Here is a 22,672-nt window from a genome sequence, read left to right on the forward strand (position 1 = left end):
ATAATGCTTTAAAACTGGAACTCAATCACAAGAAAAAATTTGGAAGAAATTCAAACACTTGGAAGCTAAAGACCACTCTGCTCAAGAATGTTTGGGTCAACCAGGAAATCAAAGAAGAACTTAACAATTCATGGAAACCAATGAGAATGAAAACACATTGGTCCAAAACCTATGGGATACTGCAAAGGCGGTCCTAAGGGGGAAATACATAGTCATCCAAGCCTCACTCAAAAAAATAGAAAAATCCTGAATTCACCAACTAACTTTACACCTGAAGAACTAGAGAAAAAAACAATAAATGATGCCTAAGCCACACATTAGAAGAGAGATAATTAAGATTAGAGCAGAGATCAATGAATTAGAAACCAGAAATAGAGCAGAGCAGAGCAACGAAACTAGAAGCCGGATCTTTGAAAGAATTAATAAGATCAATAAACCACTGGCCAGACTTATCCAAAAGAAAAGAGAAAGGACCCAAATTAATAAAATTATGAATGAGAGAGGAGAGATCACAACTAACACCAAGGAAATAGAAACAATTATTAGAAATTATCAACAACTATATACCAATACGCTGAGCAACCTGGATGAAATGGATGCCTTCCTGGAAACCTATAAACTCCCAAGACTGAAACAGGAAGAAACTGACAATCTGAATAGACCAATAACCAGTAATGAGATTGAAGCAGTGATCAAAAACCTCCCAAAAAACAGAGTCCAGGGCCTGATGGATACCCTGGGGAATTTTACCAAACATTCAAAGAAGAAATAATACCTATTCTCCTGAAGCTGTTTCAAAAAATAGAAACAGAAGGAAAGCTTCCAGACTTATTCTATGAGGCCAGCATTATCTTGATCCCCAAACCAGGCAAAGACCCCATCAAAAAGGAGAAATTCATACCGATATCCATGATGAATATGGATGCCAAAATTCTCAACAAAATCCTAGCTAATAGCATCCAACAATACATTAAAAGATTATCCACCACAACCAAGTGCGATTTATCCCTGGGATGCAAGGGTGCTTCAACACTCGCAAATCAGTGTGCTAGAACACATTAATAAGAGGAGAGAAAAGAACCATATGGTCCTCTCAATTGATGCAGAAAAAGCATTTGACAAAATACAGCATCCTTTCCTGATTAAAACTCTTCAGAGTATAGGAATAGAGGGAACATTCCTCAAGTTCATAAAATCCATCTATGAAAAACCCAGAGCGAATATCTTTCTCAATGGGGAAAAGCTGAGAGCCTTTCCCTTAGGATCAGGAACAAATTAAGGATGCCCACTCTTGCCACTACTGTTCAACATAGTACTAGAAGTCATAGCAACAGCAATCAGACAACAAAAAGAAATAAAAGGTATTCAAATTGGCAAAGAAGTCAAACTCTCTCTCTTCGCAGATGACATGATAATTTATGTGGAAAACCCAAAAGACCCCACCCCTAAATTACTAGAACTCATACAGCAATTCAGTAATGTGGTAGGATACATAATCAATGCACAGAAATCAGTTGATTTCTTATACACTAACAATTCAACTGTAGAAAGAGAAATTAGAGAATCAATTCCATTTACAATAGCACCAAAAACCATAAGATACTTTGGAATAAACCTAACCAAAGAGGTAAAGGATCTATACTCTAGAAACTACAGAACACTCATGAAAGAAATTGAAGAAGACACAAAAAGATGGAAAAACATTCCCTGCTCATGGATCAGAAGAATAAACATTGTGAAAATGTCTATGCTGCCCAGAGCAATCCCGACCAAAATTCCAATGACATTTTTCAAAGTGCTGGAACAAACAATCCTAAAATTTGTATGGAATCAGAAAAGATCCTGATTGCCAAGGAAATGTTGAAAAAGAAAAACAAAACTAGGGGCATCACGTTGCCGGATTTCAAGCTATATTACAAAGCTGTGATCATCAAGACAGCATGGTACTGGCACAAAAACAGATACATAGACCAATGGAACAGAATAGAGAACCCAGATATAGACCCTCAACTCTATGGTCAAATAATCTTCGACAAAGCAGGAAAAAATATGCAATTGAAAGAAGACAGTCTCTTCAATAAATGGTGCTGGGAAAATTGGACAGCTATATACAGAAGAATGAAACTCGACCATTCTCTTACACCGTACACAAAGATAAACTCAAAATGGATGAAAGACCTCAATGTGAGACAGGAATCCATCAAAATCCTAGAGGAGAACATAGGCAGTAACCTCTTCGACATCGGCCACAGCAACTTCTTTCAAGACACGTCTCCAAAGGCAAGGGAAACAAAAAATGAATTTTTGGGACTTCATCAAGATAAGCTTCTGCAAAGCAAAGGAAACAGTCAACAAAACAAAAAGGCAATCCACAGAATGGGAGAAGATATTTGCAAATGACACTACAGACAAAGGGCTGATATCCAAGATCTATAAAGAACTTCTCAAACTCAACACCCAAGGAACAAATAATCCAGTCAAAAAATGGGCAGAAGACATGAACAGACATTTCTCAAAAGAAGACATACAAATGACTAACAGAAACATGAAAAAATGTTCATCACCATTAGCCATCAGGGAAATTCAAATCAAAACCACACTGAGATACCACCTTACACCAGTTAGAATGGCAAAAATTAACAAGACAGGAAACAAGTGTTGGCGCGGATGTGGAGAAAGGGGAACCCTCTTGCACTGTTGGTGGGAACGCAAGTTGGTACAGCCACTTTGGAAAACAGTGTGGAGGTTCCTCAAAAAATTAAAAATAGAGCTACCCTATGACCCAGCAATTGCACTACTGGGTATTTACCCCAAAGACACAGATGTAGTGAAAAGAGGGCCACATACACACAATGTTCATAGCAGCAATGTCCATAACAGCCAAACTGTGGAAAGAGCCAAGATGCCCTTCAACAGACGAATGGATAAAGAAGATGTGATCCATATAATACAATGGAATATTACTCAGCCATCAGACAGGATGAATACCCAACTTTTGCATTAACATGGATGGGACTGGAGGAGATTATGCTAAGTGAAATAAGTCAAGTAGAGAAAGTCACTTATTATATGGTTTCACTTATTTGTGGAACATAAGGAATAGCATGGAGGACATTAGGAAAAGGAAGGGAAAAATGAAGCGGGGAAATCGGAGGGGTGGGAGGACGGGTTACCCGGTGATAGGTATTAAGGAGGGTTATACTCAAACAATGAATCATAGAACACTACAACAAAAACTAATGATGTACTGTATGGTAACTAACATACCATAATAAAAATAAATAAATAAATAATAAATAAGTAATAAAAAAACACACCTATATACTGCCTACAAGAGACTCCCTTCAGAAAAGAAGACACACACAGACTGAAGGTAAATGGATGAAAAAAGATATTCTGTGCAAATTGATAAGAAAGCTGATGTAGCTATACTCATATCAAAGGAAATATAAAAAGACTATAATGAAAGAGGAAGAGGGGCACTACATAATAATAAGTGGGTTGTGAAGATATACTATTTATGAATATATATAAATATATATTCACCCAGCATAAAGCACCAAAATATATAAAGCAAATATTGACAGACATAAAGGGAGAGATTGACAGCAACACAATAGCAGGGGATGTTAACAACCCACTACATCAATGGATAGATCATACAGACAGAAAATCAATAAGGAAACACTGGCCTTACACAACACATTGGACCAGATGGACTTAACAGATACATAGAGAACATTCATTCAAAAGCAGCAAACAGGGCGCCTGGGTGGCTCAGCTGGTTAGGCAATTATCTTCAGCTCAGGTCATGATCCCAGGGTTCTGGGATCGAGCCTCACATCGGGCTCCCTGCTTAGCAGGGGGCCTGCTTCTCCCTCTCCCTCTGCAGCTTCCACTGCTAGTGCTCTCCTGCTCTCTCGTTCTGTCAAATAGATAAATAAAATCTTAAAAAAAAAAAAAAAGCAAAATACACATTGTCAACTGCACATGGAACATTCTCCAGGATGGGTGACATGTTAAGCCACAAAGTAAGTCTCAAAAATTCAAGAAGAATGGAATCATATCAAGCAACTTTTCTGACCACAATGTTACAAAACTAGAAATCAGTGATATAAGAACACTGGAAAAACTGCAAATATGTCAAGATTAAACAACACATTCCTGAACACTACTGAGTCACAGAAGAAATCAAAGGAGAAATCATAAAATACCTAGAGACAAATGAAAACAGAAATAGGGCACACCAAAATCTATGGGATGCAGCAAATGCAGTTCTAAGAGGAAAGTTCATAGAAAGTTCATAGTTCATAGTTTCTACTTCAAGAAATAAGAGAAATATCAAACAAACAAACTAGAAACAATTTAACATTGTTTCTCAAATAATTTTAAACCTTTTTTAAAGATTTTATTTATTTATTTGAGATAGAGAGAGAGAGCACGAGCCGGGGGCCGGGGGGGGGGCGGGGTGGGAAGCGGCAGAGGGACAAGGAGAAGCAGACTCTCCACTGAGCAGGGAGCCCGACACAGGGCTCGATACCAGGACCCTGGAATCATGACCTGAGCCGAAGGCAGGCGCTTAACCAACTGAGCCACCCAGGCACCCCAAACATTTTAAACTTAACAATTTAAAGGAACTAGACAAAGAAGAATAAATGAAGCCCAAAGGTAGTCGAAGGAAGGAAATAATAAAGATCAGAAATGAAAGAAACCTTTAGGAAGAGTCACTAAGAAAAAAGGAGAGAGGGCTCAAATAAATAAAATCAGAAATAAAAGAGGAAAACTTACAAATGATAAAAAATCCTGAGACTACTGTAAAGAATTATATGCCAGATATAAGAAGTAGATAAATTCCTAGACTTTATAATCTTCCAGGACAGAATCATAAAGAAACAGAAATCTGAATAGACTGATTACTAGTAAAGGGGTTGAATCAGTATTCAAAAATCTCCCAATAAACGGAAGTTCAGGACCAAATGACTTCACTGGTGAATTCTACTAAACATTCAAAGATTTCACACCTATCTTTCTCAAACTCTTACAAAAAATTAAAGAAGGAAAACTTCCAAACTTATTTTACCAGGCCAGCATTACCCTGATACCAAACCAGACAAGGACACCACAAAAAAAGAATATTACAGGCCAGTATCCCTGAAGAACATAGATGCAAATATCCTCAACAAAATATTAGCAAACCGAAATAAAAAATACATTAAAAGGACCATACACCATGATCAAGAAGTACTTATTCCAGGGATGCAAAGATGGTTCAACATCTACAAATCTATCAACATAATAAACCACATTAACAAAATAAATGATAAAAATCTCACATGATCATCTCAATAGATGCAAAATAATTTGACAAAATTTAACATCATTTATAATAAAAACGCTCAACAAAGTAGATATAGAGGGAATGTACCTCAACATAATAAAGCCATCTATGACAGACCCACAGTTAACATCATACTCTGGTAAAAAGACAAAAGTTTTTCCTCTATGATCAGAAACAAAACAAGGATGCTCATTATTTTTATTCAACATAATACTGGAAGTCCCAGGCAAGTAAAAGAAATAAAAGGCATCTAAATTAGAAAGGAAAAGTAAAACTGTCACTATTTACAGGTATCATGATACTATATATAAAAAACCCTAAAGATTACACCAAAAAACTAGTATAAAGTAATAAATGAATTTAGTGAAGTTGCAGGATACAACATTAATGTACAAAAATCTGTTGTGTTTCTATACACTAATAACAAATTCTCAGAAAGAGAAATCAAGAAAACCATTCCATTGATTCAAAATGATAAAATATTTAGGAATAAATTTAACCAATAAGGTGAAAGCAGCTGTACTGCTTTGTCGAAGATTAGTTGATCATAGAGATGAGGGTCCATTTCTGGATTCTCTATCTTATTCCCTTGATCTATGTGTCTGTTTTTGTGCCAGTACCATACTGTCTTCATGAACTATTGGGTCTTCATCAAGATAAAAAGCTTCTGCACAGCAAAGGAAACAATCAACAAAACCAAAAGACAACCGACAGAATGGGAGAAAATATTTGCAAGTGACATATCAGATAAAGGGCTAATATCCAAAATCTATAAAGAACTTATCAAACTCAACACTTAAAGAACAAATAATCCAATCAAAAAATGGGCAGAAGAGATGAACAGACATTTCTCCAAAGATGACATATAAATGGCCAACAGACACATGAAAAAATGCTCAACATCACTCAGCATCAGGGAAATACATATCAAAACCACAATGAGATACCGCCTCACACCAGTCAAAATGGCTAAAATTAACCACTCAGGAAACAACAGATGTTGGCAAGGATGAGGAGAAAGGGGAATCCTCTTACACTGTTGGTGGGAATGCAAGCTGGTGCAGCCACTCTGGAAAATAGTATGGAGGTTCCTCAAAAGGTTGAAAACAGAGCTACCCTACGACCCAGCAATTGCACTACTGGGTATTTACCCCAAAGATACAAATGTAGTGATCCGAAGGGGTACATGCACCCCAATGTTTATAGCAGCAATATCCACAAAAGCCAAACTATGGAAAGAGCCCAGATGTCCATCAACAGACGAATGGATAAAAAAGATGTGGTGTATATATATATATATATATATATATATATATACACAATAGAATACTCCTCAGCCATCAAAAAAAAATGAAATCTTGGCATTTACAACGACGTGGATGGAAGTAGAGGGTGTTAAGTGAAATAAGCCAATCAGAAAAAGACAACTATCATATGATCTCGCTGATATGTGGAATTTAAGAAACAAAACAGAGGATCATAGGGGAAGAGAGGAAAAAAATAAAACAAGACAACATCAGAGAGGGAGACAAATTATAAGAGACTCTTTTTTTTTTTTTTTTTTTTAAGATTTTATTTATTTATTTGACAGAGAGAGAGAGAGAGAGAGAGATCGTGAGACCAGGAACACAAGCAGGGGGAGTGGGAGAGGGAGAAGCAGACTCCCCACGGAGCAGGGAGCCTGATGCGGGGCTCGATCCCAGGACCCTGGGACCATGACCTGAGCCGAAGGCAGACGCTTAACGACTGAGCCACCCAGGCGCCCCATGAGACTCTTAAGCATAGGAAACAAACTGAGGGTTCCTGGAGGGAAGCAGGATGAGGGAACGGGGTAACTGGGTGATGGACATTAAGGAGGGCACATGATGTAATGAGCACTGGGTATTATGTAAGACCGATGAATCACTGACCTCTACCTCTGAAACCAATAATACATTACATGTTAATTGAATTTAAATTATTAAAAAAACAACAAAAATAAAATAAAATAAAGTAGGCGAGTAAGTGGGCTGAGCAAATATAATAGGGTGGCCAGAAGGTGCTCACTTGATACTATTAGTTATACATTTAAAGTGAGACCAGTTAGAATAGTTGTATGTTTTCTCCAATCACATTCCACTACCTAAGTTCAGGCTCAAAAGAGATAGAGAGTTGGGTTTCACCAAGTTAGTTTTTGCCAGGTGATTTGTAATAGTGAAAGACAGGTGAGGCTTTGGAAATTATTATAACGGGAGAACATGGAATTTAAGCCAAAAAAGGAAAATAAAAAATGAGGAGAGGGACATTGAAAAAAAAAAACTAGAAAAATCCATGGATCGAAATAGGACAAAGTTGTGGAGGCAAAGTCCTCCAGGAATAAGCTGGAAACACAGGAAATAATGGTAAGTCATGGGATGCTTATGATTGAGACTATGGAAGAGTTGCTGTAATAATGACAAATTTGATGGCATGACAAGAATTAGGACAGTATTGGGAAAAGTGACCAGGAGTCAAGTGTTAAAGTCTTTAAAAAATGAGAGTCTGCAGATGACCCACAGAGGGTTAACAGGTGATACAATCTGGTAGCAAAAGCCTCAAAAGTTTGGGGGGTGGTTGTGGTTAGGGAGCAGGGAAGAGTCCTGCAGTGAGAAGCAAGGAAAACACCTCCCTCATCCTACTTCTAGATGCAGTGGTATTAAGAGATTAGAGACACCATGAAAGACAATTGCACAACAGTGAGTTCAGGGACAAGCCAGGTTTCAGAGCAAAAAAGATCGAAAAACTCTACAAGCTTAAAATACAGGGGATTTTGCTGATAATGTGCTATAAGAGGGCTTTCTTTTTTTTTTTTTTTATAAGAGGGCTTTCTGGAAGAGTTTAGGGAGGTCTGCAGAAGGTGAGGGTCAGATTGGGGTATGACCAGAATCATATGGAATTGAGAGACTAGCTAATGAAGGAAAAGTATGGAGGTCCAGTGCTTCTGGTGATTAAAGAGGAGGGATAAAAGATAAGATGGAATTGGTCCATTAGGCCTAATTTAGTGTTATATGGAAGGACTGAAGGAAGGGAGGGAGGCAGGGAGGGAAAACTTGTGTGCCAGTTATCATATTGCCTCTCAGCTGCAAATTCACCCGTCATTGTCCACCTTGTTAGAAGCCAGACAACTTAAACACTTCTTTGTTTGCTAGTATAATGTTAAGCTTTGTTAGCAGATGATGTTGGAGGGACAGTGCAGAAGGAAATGGCTTCTGTTCCTGATTAGCAGGCTTTCTTTCTTCTTGTTCCTGCTGCATGTGGGACACATAGTGACATTCACCCCTGTGGGAAGCTTCCAAGAGAGTTCTGCTGGTTCCCCTGCCAGCTTCCCTGTAACCTTTGACAGCAACCCCAAGGCCAGTTTCCCACCACATTCCACTGGTGACCCAACTGGCATCCCAGCCCAAAGAGTTCAGCAACACCTGACAACTTCCACCAGCACTCCAGTAGGCTTCCCAGTCTATTCAACGATTCCCCAAGCAGCTTCCCAGTACATTTCACAGGCACTCTAAGCAGGTTCTCAAGAGCTTCATCAGCTCTACAGTGGACAATTTTATGTTTGCCAGCCTCAGCCTATGGCAGCTCAGTGAACTCACCAGCCATTGAATTATAGCCATACCACACCCAATAAGGTTTGAATCTCAGCCTTAAGGGTGGTGTTGTGGAGATTTTCCAAAATCTATTCCTTCTTTGGGTACTATGTATCAGCACTAGGAGTAGTGGCTGCTTCCTTTATCTGCTGTTCCTATATTCTCTAGAGTTCTTTATCCCTTGAAGTTAATTCCCTAAACATAGTTACTAATTATTTAAACTTTCCTTGATCAAATTATTATGCGCTTTTTTCTCCTGACTGGAGGCTGACTTATACAACTTATTTGAAGACTAATTTACAGTAATCATTTGAACTACTTTATGAGATTTTAACTTAGATTTCTCTTACAGCAATATGTTCAATGTTCGTATGTATCTAAACACATGTGTATGCACATATGTATGCATGTGCATATGTAGTCCAGAACAAAACAGGTTTCATATGCTAAAGTAGGCAGCTACTGACATGAAGAAAAATGTCAAATTCCTGCAACTAACACTGTGTTCTTGAGCATTTCACCTAGGTGCTATGAGTGTTAATTTTTTCATCTGAAATACTATAGACTGTACAGTAACATTCCTTCCAGCTCTATGATTTTGATTTATTTATCTGTGAATTCTCAAATACAAAATTTTCCCACATTTTTATCAAGTATATCACATTCACTTGTTTTATGCACAAAAACGAATGGCTCTGCTTAGGTTGTCCAAAAGTGATTTCACTGATGATGTCACTTTCTTTTTATTGTACCATCTACTTAATATACCTATTTAATGTTTCTCTGTGATTTCTGTAAGTCTTCTTAGTTTTAGAAGACTGGTGAAGCAGAGAACAGCAACGTTCTTTAGTAACTTAATAAAAACAATCCTATGAGTATCAAGATAACTGAGCTGCAATAAAAAAAGATCAAACTGAATTTGTTACTAATACACAGTCTGTAATATGATCATACCTGTTTATGTTTTTGGAGTGGTTTCTTTTCATGTAATTTTTTATCTCCAAATTTCTTATATGTTAAAGGTACTCCATATTTAGCGGCAGGCTTTGTAATTTTCTGAGCAGACACAAAAGAAGCCAAGCTTTGTCCTGAAGCTGGTCTTTTAGCTACATGAAAAGATACAAAGAGTTTTTTCCTAGAGTTTATATTAAATCTTTAATTTCAAAATTCTTCAAGATAGCATTTTTTCATTTTCACAATCATTGACAGCATTTGAGACTTTTCATTAAAAATACTGTTCACTCCTCAGCACATGTCAATGCCTTCATTATAAACTATTTGATACTAAAGCCATTTTTTGGAGGAAAAAAAAAGCAAAAAGCCACACATCTTTAAGATGTTGAAATTTCTCATATTAAAAAAAAGCACATCCCTAAAATTGACTATGGGTGATGACTGTATTTACCTGTGAATATACTAAAAATCACTGAATTTAAGAGATTTAAGAGCAGACTTTAAATGGTATAGAACTGTAACTCAATAAAGCTGTTAATAGTAACTCAATAACGCCATCATTGTGAGCAACTTTAATACTTGCTTCATCTATAGTCTGAAAGATGTTTATACCTACAGACCTATAGAAGAACAAACACTTTAAAACAATTATTATAGCTCAGAGTCCCATGAAATGGGTACCTTTATACGGTGGGAATATAAAATGGTCAAACTTTCTAGAGGGCAATCGGTGTCAAGAACAATGTTTATGGATTGCTTTTAAAGAAATAATCAGAGATACATAAAAATTTATATACAAGTATAAGCCCTACAGCAATTATGTATCCAATTCTTATTGAAGCCTAGAGTTCTAAGACTGAAGGTTCTGTCTTAGAACAATGATGAATTCAAGAAAAACAGTTAAATTGAAGAAAATTTAAAGGAAAGTCTACTATTCATCTCTCTCAAAGATATTAACTAGGAACTAGGAAAAGTGGAAGAAAAAAAATTTCCCTTTGAGAGTTCAACTGTAAGATCAAATCAGAACACATATATATAACATCACAACATTGTAACTTGGCTAAATGTATTAAAACAACCAAAGAAATATTGTGTATACCAGTACACATACTGGCACACATACTGAAGAAGGAGCTAAAGTCACGGAAGTATAAAAATGAAGATTCCCAAGAGAAAAATACTGAATAGTTCCCATTCACTTCCAGAAAAAAGGGAGAATTACTTATCTGATTTGCGTGTATTTCTCAGGCTCAGTGACAAGGCTGCCAGTGGTATAAAGCTTAATTAATATGGGGAGTTGGAGCCCACAAAGTACCTATAGGCCCATGAGCAATACAATACCTATTTTAGCCTCATGCTATTAAACATTTCATTCATCCAACTCCTGTTACAACAAAATAACTTTCTAATTCCTTGTAGGCTTATCTACATGGAAAGAATGTGCTGAGATGGAGTATTTCTGGTCTTTGTGACAATGAGGCTTTTGATTAAGATTTGACTTCTCATTAGGCTTGACCGCCAGGAGAGACATGCTGATTCTGCTGTGTGTTTGTCTCTTGTGAATTTCGTTTAGTGAACTGATTTCCCAGGGAATGACAGTCTCTGAACACTGAGACAATGAGTCTAAGGATCTTCAGGAAGAGCTAAATATAGCTGGCCTTCCTAAGAACACACTGCTGTACCACTTCCAGCTTACATGGACTCACTGTTATAATATGGTGTTTCTTTTGATTAATTTACTCAAACTCAAAATGGAGAACATGGAATGCACTGTTTGAAAAACAATATACTCCTCAAATCTTACATAACTTCCACTGATTTTAGAAATCCATTCTGAAATCATTTATGAAGAAAAAATACAATTTCCTTCTCACACAAATATATGTATATACATACACATAGTATATAACCATACCCACAATCCTACAAATATTCTACTGCTGCTGGCCACACTTAAAACAAAATTATCCTTGGTAAGGTACCTGATGTCATATTGATTCACTTTTTAAAAATTTTAGAATATGAAGTATTTGTCAAAGAAAAATATATAAAGATATATACTTAACTAAGACATTTTAGAACATGCTACAACAATCTGCTCAGAATTATCAGCTAAGCAACTGATAAAGATGGAAGACTTCAAGATAGATTTAATTCAAATAAGGCAGACAAGAAATGGAAATTTTGTTATTAATTCATCACAAAGTGTTGTATACTGTCATATATCAAAAATAATTTAAAGATGAATTTCCTCTGGATTAATTTTATCTAAATTTACCCCAACTTATTATATCTACATATATCTCTAGTATAATTAGAAAATATTACTAATCAGTAATATTTGATATATTGATTATTGCGAACAGGTGAAGACTCATTAAATTTCATTTACCTGGTACAGGCTGCGCTCCAAACTTGGAAAATGTTTTCAGACAAAATTCTTCTGCAATAAGCTTAGATTGAAGGAGGACAAAGAAAAAGTTAGAAAAGATGTGAAACTTCCAAAATAAAAACCCTACCCATTATTCAGATTACATTTTTCTCTTTCCAGTCACATATATGCTATCAGATAAACTGTACTTATTCAACCTAAGTAATCCCAAATTCCTCTCATACTAATTCCCTTCCACTCTTACAAATTTATTTTATGACTTTTCCAGACAACCTTTCTTCTCAAATTAACCTAATGAACCACAAAGGCCCCCATAAACTGCTTTCCTGTTCTATGTCTCAGCAATTTAACACAATTACCCCCTATCTGGAATAGCCTCTATATTTTATATACAGCCAAATCCCTCATTTACCTCAGAACTAATAATCACTTAATTACCGCTTTCTCAGATTAACCTCTTAGTTATTTCAACTTTACTCTGAATCTTCTCAGCATCTCCAATGAGTTTTCACTTTTAACAATATGTAATTATAAACATACTACTGGATAAATATTTGAATATTCTTAGATAATTCAACAAGTATCTCTTCTTACTATTACTAAAATACTCCTGTACTTAATTCTCTAGCATTCATGAACATATTTTGAGCACCAAAAATCATTAGTATTTCCTGCAAGTCATTTTTTCTCCCTACTCACTAAATTTTCTTTTTCCCCTCTTTAAGTGCAAAACTATGACACCAACAAAGATTTAACTCAATTTAAGCCTGCTTTTTTTCTTATTGGGTGGGGAAAGGGAAAACAAGTGAATTTTCTCTTTTTTCAAGAAAAATGAGGCCTGCTGAAGAGAATATTCACACAGTAGCAGTGGAACAGAAGCTCCAACAGGCAAAAAACCATGACTGAGATGGTCATCTGTCCCATTAAGGACCCTCCAATAGCAGTTTTCAAGTTATCTCATACTGGCAGAATCAGCATCACCAGGGACATATTAAATGTGGAAATTCTCAGGCTCCTACCTCAGAAACACTAAAATAGGAATTGTAGTGATGGGACCCAGCAATGTTCTCCAAGTGATTTTTTAAAGTATGCTAAAGCTTAAAAACCACTGCACCAAAAGATAAATTAAGTGAAGGTCTGGTTCACAGGCAATTCAAAGCAACTGTGTAAATGTATTTTCTCTTCTGAACACTTGCATTTTTTCCCTTTCTTTTGCATGGAAGAAAATAAGTGCTTTATAAACTCCAACTTGCCCCAAACTGGATAGTTTCTTTCACTGCTTGAAGGTGAGTCTTTCTTTTTTGTGTGAGTGCAAATATGAACTAAGAGATGGAGCACGAAGAATCCAAGAAGATTCTGAAATCTCTATGCTATGTTGTTCAATATAGTTGCCAGCCATAAGTAGCTATTTGGATTAAAATTTTAAATAAATATAATTTTAAATTCAGCCCCTTGGTCACACTAGGCACAATTTAAGTATTCAATAACCACATGTGGCTAGTGGCTACAATGTTGGACAATGCGGATATAAAACACTTCATCACTATTGATGCACTATTGAAAGTACTATTGGACAACACCTATACTGCTAAGGAATCAGAGCTTATCCATGATTTGTCAAGCTTCTTCCAGTGTGTGCAAGATTGAGAATTAAGCCCTATTAAACCTTGGGTGACAGTACTTAGAGAAGAAGAGATTTTTTAAAAACCCTACAGAACATTATAGTAGTTCATATATTATATAGTAAAGCTCACAAATTGTTTCAAAGTTAAAGCCTTAAAAAATGTATTGCAAACTTTCTCACTAGAATACCAAATAAGTGATATATAGCAGAAAATAAAACTTAGGAACCAAAGAAGAGATTTTCACAAAAAAAATGAAATCTAAGTGATGTCTAAATAGCAACAAGGAGCTATTAATATATTAAACTATCAAATATTGCACTTGTTACTAATCATAAATAATCTGTCCTTTTTTCTTTCCATATTATAAATTTTGATATATCAGGCTTGCACATTTTCCTTCACTGCTGGCTAGTTGAATTCCAGTGCTTCAGCCTTGAGACTGTACGTCTTAACCACTGGTTTTGGGAGGAGGGAACCTCACCAAGATTCAATGAAGTTACTCTTTCTTCGCCAGTAGTTGCCAAAAAACAATAGTATACTGCATCATAAATCTGTCCTTGAAATTGTTACTTATAACAAAGGAGTCTTGTAAGATACCTAAGTTTCAGAGATTCTTGCTATATCCTATATAAGTAACCTTCAATCTACACATTTTAATTGGCTTTTTGCTGACTAATGTGTTCTCCTGGTAGTAATAGTTAAATCCACACCTCTGTTTTCTGAAAATTATTTGCTCACACAGATGTTCTATTAACCCAGAGAATATATGACACTTCCCTCTTATCCCATGAGCATATAAAAGTAATAAAACTATGATTTTGCTAGATACATGATTTACAGAAGAATTTAACAGTTATCATTTAAATTAACAAAGGCCACACAGAACATGTAATATAAAATAATTCCAGTTTCAGATGATATTTATATCAATAACTTGTACAAACTGATTTGATATAAATTTTTAATAAATCCTGTCAAAGTAAAATTCAGTTCAACTCAACAAATATTTATTATGCATCTTCATGTGAGTACGAGAAAAAATCATAAGTCAACAATCTGTTATACATACAAATGCCCACAAAACAAGTTTTCAATAATTATCCAAATAGAATATAATCATATAACTTAAGATACTAATATGTTTATATTAGTATAGTAAAATGACACATTGATAATATTTATATTGAATATACTGAGCACTTATTACATGCTAGACATTAGGCACTTTATGTACATTATCACTTTTTAAAAAAAAACCACCTCATGATGTAGATATATTTATAATCCCATTGTTTACAGGTCAGTGAGGCACAGAAATGCTTAATAATTTTACAGTTAGAGATGGTTACCAAAGGGGAGGTAAGTAGGGGGATGGATAAAATAGGTGAAGGGGATTAAGAGTACACTTATCTTGATGAGCACTATTGTGCAGAATCACTGAATCACTATACTGTACACATGCAACTAATATAACCCTGTCTATGTTAACTATACTGGATTTAAAATTTTTTTAAATAATAATTTTACAGTTAGAAACCTAAGAAGACAGAAAGTAGAGAGGTGGTTGCCAGGAGTTATGACAGAGGGAATGGGGAGTTACTGGTTAATGGTATTGAGTTTGTTTTACAAGATGAAGAGTTGTGAAGATGAATGGTGGTATTAACTGCACAGCACTGAAAATCTCTTCAATACCACTGAACTGGACACTCAAAAATGGATAAGAGGATGCATTTTATGTTGTGTACATTTTACCACAATAAAAAAATTGGAAAACAAAACAGAAACCCAAAACAAAAGAATGATTTTGTGATACTGTGATTTATATTAAAAAATACATATCTGGTGTCTAGTTCCTGGCATACAGCTCCTAAAAGCCTTAAAGTACCCAAAAGGTTAAGAGAATAAAGGTGTTTTTTTGTTATTCCTAACAAGCCACTTTCAACCACACCTGAATTTATGTTAATGACGTGACATCTGGAAAGTTCCTAAGGATGGAAGCTGATTGCCAGGGAAATGTACCACAGGATTAGAGGGTTGAAACTTTCAGTCTCACTCCCCTCCCTGAGAGGAAAGGGACTAGAGGCTTAATCAAACACTAATGGCCAATGATTTAATCAATCATTTCTACATAATAAAGCCTCCGTAAAAAACTGAAGGACAGGATTTGGACAGCTTCTGTGTTGGTAAACATGCCAGCAGGGTGACACATCCTAATTTCACTGGAACAGAAGCTCCTGCTTTCAGGACCCTTTCAGACCCTGCCCTACATATCCCTTCATCTGGCTGTAGGATCGGATGATCTATATCTCCAGACAGTGCCAGAAGTGAACTAAATTGGACACCCAGCTGTGTTGCAGAAGTGCCTGGTGTGGGAAAAACTACCACACATTTGGTGATTGGAAGGGTGAGAAGTTCAGTATTAAGAGGAAACACAGGAGGAATGTTTTCCCTCGTACAGATTCACAACCAGAAAACAAATCCAAAGAGGAAGAATATGAGAATGGAAAGAAAGGTGACTCCAGTGTCATCTGAAAAAGGCACTTCATTCTCCCAGAACTGTGATGTGCTCTCCTCAAAACATAGGTCATGTCCTAGTTAAGCATCATAACCTTATTATTTTCAAGTAAAAAAAAAAAAAAAAAAAACCACATACCTGAGGTGAGAGAAACTTTTCAATGCGTTTGGCTATAAAACCTTTCTCCAATATGGAGTTGACTGATGGTCTATCCCTAGGATTTCTTTTAAATAACTGAGAGAGTAAATTGCGGAGGTCATAAGAATAATGTAAAGATACAGGTGGAAAAGATCCAGATATTATCTTCAGTACCAGGTTTTTCATATTGCCAGCTTCAAACTAAAATCCAGAAAACAAATTAACATATATGAAACATACATACATTGAAAATAGGAATAAACAATGAGAAATAGTTCTCTTCCTATAGAACAGAAATATAATCCTCTTACAAATATTTTAATCAGCATATGTTCTCTTTTTTAGTGTATGTTCTTTAGAACAAAGTTCACTGATTTATAAACGTATTTAAGAGACTATCAGTCCTCATAAAACATTATAATTTACTGTAATATTAATTTTTGCTCACTCAAAACACTAAAAGATGGAATAAAGGTATTAAAGATTTTATAAAAACAGTAATAAAAGACAAAAATAAACCTTGTAGTCTTAAGACCTGCCTACCTATGGCCCTGTTGCAGTAAGTGAAACAAGAAATTAACTACAAAACTAAAAGTATCCAGGAAAAAAACATAATAAATGAAAATACTAGGATGCCTAAGTAGCTCAGTAAGTTAAGGGTCTGACTCTTGATTTCAGCTCAGGTCATCATCTCATGTGTCATGAGATCAAGTTCTGCATCTGGCTCTGCACTCAGCGGGGGAGTCTGCTTGAGATTCTCTCCCTCTGCCCCTCGCCCAACTCATGCACACGTGCCCTCTCTCTCTCAAATAAATAAATCTTAAGAAAAAAATAAATGAAAATACGAATTACTTTCCTTTTACACACTGCTTATTATTATTTTTAAGTGTGTGATGCTTCCAAAAGCCATGTAGTGAGCAACGTGGCAAGTATTCCAAAGGGGAATATAAGCCATATCAATGGGAATAGTATATATTTAAGGAGTAAACACAATATAAACTCTAACTGAAGTTAAAAAAGAGAAAAACCAACAGCGGTGGGGCAGTTTAAAATCTAAAGATTTCATTTTGAAAGTAAACAAAATTAAGCTTTTGACATCTCTGCTAAAATAGAACAGTTGTACACTGTTAACGTGTTCTTAACACACACATTAACAAAACATGCTATAAGTTAGGTATTGGTGATTATACCAAGTATAAAAAAGTTCTGCTAAATCTTGAATTCTCCTAGACATTTAAAATATGATATTCATGGGGTGCCTGGGTGGCTCAGTCGTTAAGCATCTGCCTTCAGCTCAGGTCATGATCCCAGGCTCCTGGGATCAGGTCCCGCATTGGGCTCCCTGCTCCGCGGGAGGCCTGCTTCTCCTCTCCCATTCCCCCTGCTTGTGTTCCCTCTCTCGCTGTGTCTCTCTCTGTCAAATAAATAAAACCTTAAAAAAATAAAATATGATATTCAGCATATTAAAATTTGAGTATAATTCAGTAGTCTAAAAATATCTATGTACCTAAGAAGGAATTCTAAATGCATAATGATAGATTATTCCTTCACTACAATGAAGTTTCACTGTCTCTCAAATGACAAGCTTTTCATAAAGGTTAGTGAATTACTTAATTTCATGTGTCTACTTAAAAGTAAATAATTCCAAAATACAGAAGCAATGGTGACAGAACATAGATGAAAAAATGAAAGAAAATACACTGATTTATACCTAAAATGACTGTGTCGAAAAATTGACCAATTCCTTCAGATACAGATCTGATAACTACCATTCCACATCACTTTCGCAGTCCATGCTTTCATAAGGTAATACAGTCTTAAAAGAGTATGCAACCATGAAAAAACACAGCAATGAAAAAATATCCCCCAAATAATATCAAGCAATAAAAACAGGCTATAAAGCTCCTTAGACAAAATAATTAAACTGTAGAAAGAAAAAAAAAACCTCATTTTATAATCTATAAGAAAGCCTAGAAGGAAACAAAATATTACAAGTACTCATTACCAGTTGTAAGAATTGTTTTTGATATTCATTCACTTCTTTATATTTTTATCTATTTTCTTAAGTTTTCTGTAATGAAAATACATTCTTGTTTAATGGGGGAAGCATTTTTTATTGTTGTTGTTAGAAAGAAAGAGAGAGCATGCCCGCACAGGGTGGGCAGGGAAGAGGGTAGAGGGGGGAGGTGAAGAGGGAGAGGGAGAGAGAGAATCTCAACCGGGCTCCACACCCAGCAAGGAGACCAACACAGGGCTCTATCTCACCACCCTGAGATCATGACCTGAGCTGAAATCAAGAGTTGGATGCTTAATTGACTGAGCCACCCAAGCACCCCCAGGGGAGCATTTTTAAAAAGCAAAATTTTGAAATGGAAAGTGATTAAAATTCAACCTATTTAAGACAAAAACTTCCCCTTTGGGGTTTATGTGCCATCTCAACAAAGTCTCTAAAATAAATATATTTTTAAAGATTTATTTGAGAGAGACAGAGAGACAGAGAGCGAGCGTGTGTATGCACAAGCAGGGGAAGGAGCAGAAGGAGAGCAGCATGCTCCTGCTGAGCATGGAGCCCAACGCCAGGCTTGATCTCACCCTGATCACCACCCTGAGATCATGACCTGAGCCGAATTCGAGAGTTAGATGCTTAACCAACTGAGCCATCGAGGTGCCCCCAAAATAAGTTTTAATTAAAGAGCATTTGAATTGATAAAATCCCTTAAAGAATATGTCGAAAATGTTCTTTAATTTCAATTCCAAACTCAAATACAATTCAATTCCAAATACTCTGGGTGTTTTGAGAGAAATTGCTAAGATGAAACAAAAATCATTAAGCTAAAATACCAAGTTCACATACGAATGTAACATTAAAAAGATAGCAAGTTTATTTTTGTCGTTAGAAATAATTTCCTGTGGGGGAGCGCCTGGATGGCTCAGTTGGTTAAGCATCCGATTCTTGATTCATCTCAGGTCATGATCTCAGGGTTGTGGGATCGAACCCCCCATCCAGCACCACAATCAGCAGGGGAATCTGCTGGAGATTCTCTCTCTCCCTCTCCAAAATAAATAAATAAATCTTAAAAAAAAAGAATTTCCTGGAAAAAGGTATGACATATGTATTACAGTAACAAATATATAACATACATATGTAATATACACATATATGTTAAGGGCAAATCTATTTAAATTTATACTTGAGAAAAGATGAGAAATTTAAAAACTGACAGAGAATTTCTAGCGCAAGAGGGTGACCTGAAAGATGGCATATGATTTAAAAATATATATATTACACGTACTTTAGGACACAATTTTTTAAATATTTCAAAAACTTCTACTTACTGCATGTTTAAGTGTACACATCTCATACAGGACACACCCCAGAGCCCAAATGTCACTAGAAAAGGGAAAAATGAGAAATCTTCTCTAAGTATCAGAATTTACTTAAATTTTTTTTCATTTAAAGGAAACAAAAGCACCATGAAAATGATTTCCAAAAATATGTGTTCCATAAAACTTATCCTTTAAAACTCAAAATTTCAGCCATAACCAAATGATAAAAGCAGCTATCCCAGATTAGAAAAACAGCAGTTGCCCAAGCAATTATTTTATTTTTGTATTAATTCCCTCAATTTTGTAATCAGTTTTTAAATTTAAATTCAAATAATTAACATATACTCTATTATTGGTTTCAGAGGTAGAGTTCAGTGATTCATCAGTTGTATATAACACCCAGTGCTCATTACACCACATACCCTCCTTAACATCCATTACCCAGTTATCCCATCCCTCCACCTTTCTCCCCTCCAGCATCCCTCAGTTTGTTTCCTATAATTAAGAGTCTCTTATGGTTTGTCTCCCTCTCTGGTTTCATCTTGGTTTATTTTTTTCTCTCTTCCCCTATGATCCTCTATTTTGTTTCTTTTTTTTTTTTATTTTTTTTATTGTTATGTTAATCCCCATACATTACATCATTAGTTTTAGATACAGTGTTCCATGATTCATTGTTTGTGCAGAACACCCAGTGCTCCATGCAGAACGTGCCCTCCTCAATACCCATCACCAGGCTAACCCATCCTCCCACCCCCCACCCCTCTAGAACCCTCAGTTTGTTTTTCAGAGTCCATCGTCTCTCATGGTTCTTCTCCCCCTCCGATTTCCCCCCCTTCATTCTTCCCCTCCTGCTACATTCTTCTTCTTCTTTTTTTCTTTCTTAACATATATTGCATTAGATCCTCTATTTTGTTTCTTAAATTCCACATATCAGCGAGATCATATAACCTTCTCTGATTGACTTATTTCGCTTAGCATAATACCCTCTAGTTCCATCTACGTCGTTGCAAATGCCAAGATTTCATTTTTTGATGGCTGAGTAGTATTCCACTGTGTATATATGCCACATCTTCTTTATCCATTCATCTGTTGATGAACATCTGGGCTCTTTCCATAGTTTCGCTATTGTGGACATTGCCCAAGCAATTATTTTAAAGTTTTATTAAAGGAATGTAATATTTAAAAGAACAAAACCGGTAAATTCCATGAATATTCTATTTACCTATTTTATTCAATTACTTACAAAAATACCATGATTTTAAAAAGTATTTTAAAAGCAAAATACTGTTTTAATGATGAACAAGAAAATATTAATTTACTAAAATTAAATCTGAAATAAACTTATAACAGTCTACTAAAATATTATGTAAGATAAATACATTAATTATTTAATCTTACTTTAAGGACATACTATCTTCTTTACAGTTTCTTCCTTCCTTTTATCTTAAACATATTTTTATAATTAAAATATACTATTTCCATTTTTAAAAAGAAAAAATAAAAGACTCATAGTTCAGAGCTACATTGGTTCTTAGTAGTCAACAAAAACCACTGCTCCTCAAAGTTGAGCTTATTAGAAAAGAATAAAATCTAACACTGAAATCCCAAGGTTATCTTGAACCAAACTCATGAAAAGCTACAAATATAAAACTGTAACCCCAAAAATCTACTTAATTTCAAGATTCAACTTGTAAAAAAAAAGTAAATGTAATTAAATTTATTATTGATTTAGTATTTAGTTATTAGTTATTTAGTACTTGTATATGTTAATACATGACCCATGTATAAAAAAAATTAAACTAATGATCCTATATTAATAAAATACTTTAAAACATATTTAGACAAATATAAATTTTTGAAGTATATAGACAATGCTCATCCATGACATTTTTAAACCATTTTCTCCACAAAACTAATTTTATGTAAAATTCTCCAAAGGATGATTAAATCCATTCCTAGGTTAAAGACTGATTTTTTTCACAGTTGACTTATCCATAAGACACAGAAATAGCATTAAAATGGAAAATTACTTTGGCTCAAAGAAAATGCTACTATCCTTAAGAATATCCACTAATAATACATTCCATGAACTAGACTGATCATCGTAATTTAAAATCATTTAAAAAATACATTGCTGGGGGGTGCACCTTGGTGGCTCAGTAGGTTGAGCATCCAACTCTTGGTTTCAGCTCAGGTCATGATCTCTGCATCCTAGGATGGAGTCCTGAGTTGGGACTCTATGCTCAGCAGGGAGTCTGCTTGGGATTCTCTCTATCTCCCTCTGCCTCTCCCCCTGCTCATGCTCTCTCTCATTCTCTCTCTCAAATAAATAAATAAATATTTTTAAAAAATACATTGCTAGGATGATGTTCTCTGCCTCAACTGCTCAGGTTTTAAATACAGTTTTCTTCCCACTCTCAAATAAAGGAACTATCACTTTCTTCCTTTTAGCTTCTGTGTGTGCTTTCAAATTTAAGACCAATGTTTCTTGGCTAGGATACTTCAATTAGAAAGACAGAAAATAAAGGGTAAATGGAATTCAGTGGCAGAATATATTACACAATCCGTTAGCCACAGTACAATTCAATGATTAGGGATCTGGGCTTGGGAGCCAGATGCCTGGGACTTCCAAGTTGCTTTACCTCTCTCTCTGTATTTGGCTTCCTCACAAGGAAAAGGAAGAATAATGAATACCTACAATTCACAAGGTTATTGTGAAGATTAAAGGAGTGAATAGACAGAAAGCATTCAAAACAGTGCCTGGCATTTAGTAAGTGT

At 35.5% G+C, this 22,672-nt stretch overlaps 1 protein-coding gene across 9 annotated transcripts in view; it reads right to left on the bottom strand.

Annotated features, from left to right (window-relative positions):
• The window catches only part of LOC118519942 (serine/threonine-protein kinase Nek1), a 230,519-nt gene that overhangs the window by 172,817 nt on the left and 35,030 nt on the right, over positions 1–22,672 (bottom strand). For all 9 annotated transcript variants that reach the window (XM_078069428.1, XM_078069430.1, XM_078069434.1 and 6 more), the window contains 4 exons: positions 19,904–19,958; positions 16,568–16,768; positions 12,290–12,350; positions 9,898–10,049 (listed from right to left, as the gene is read on the bottom strand). In XM_078069428.1, coding sequence (XP_077925554.1) covers positions 9,898–10,049; positions 12,290–12,350; positions 16,568–16,768; positions 19,904–19,958 — 469 coding nt within the window. The remainder of the gene's footprint in view (positions 1–9,897; positions 10,050–12,289; positions 12,351–16,567; positions 16,769–19,903; positions 19,959–22,672) is intronic.

Source organism: Halichoerus grypus, chromosome 3 (genome assembly GCF_964656455.1).
Source record: "Halichoerus grypus chromosome 3, mHalGry1.hap1.1, whole genome shotgun sequence".
NCBI classification, from domain to species: domain Eukaryota; kingdom Metazoa; phylum Chordata; class Mammalia; order Carnivora; family Phocidae; genus Halichoerus; species Halichoerus grypus.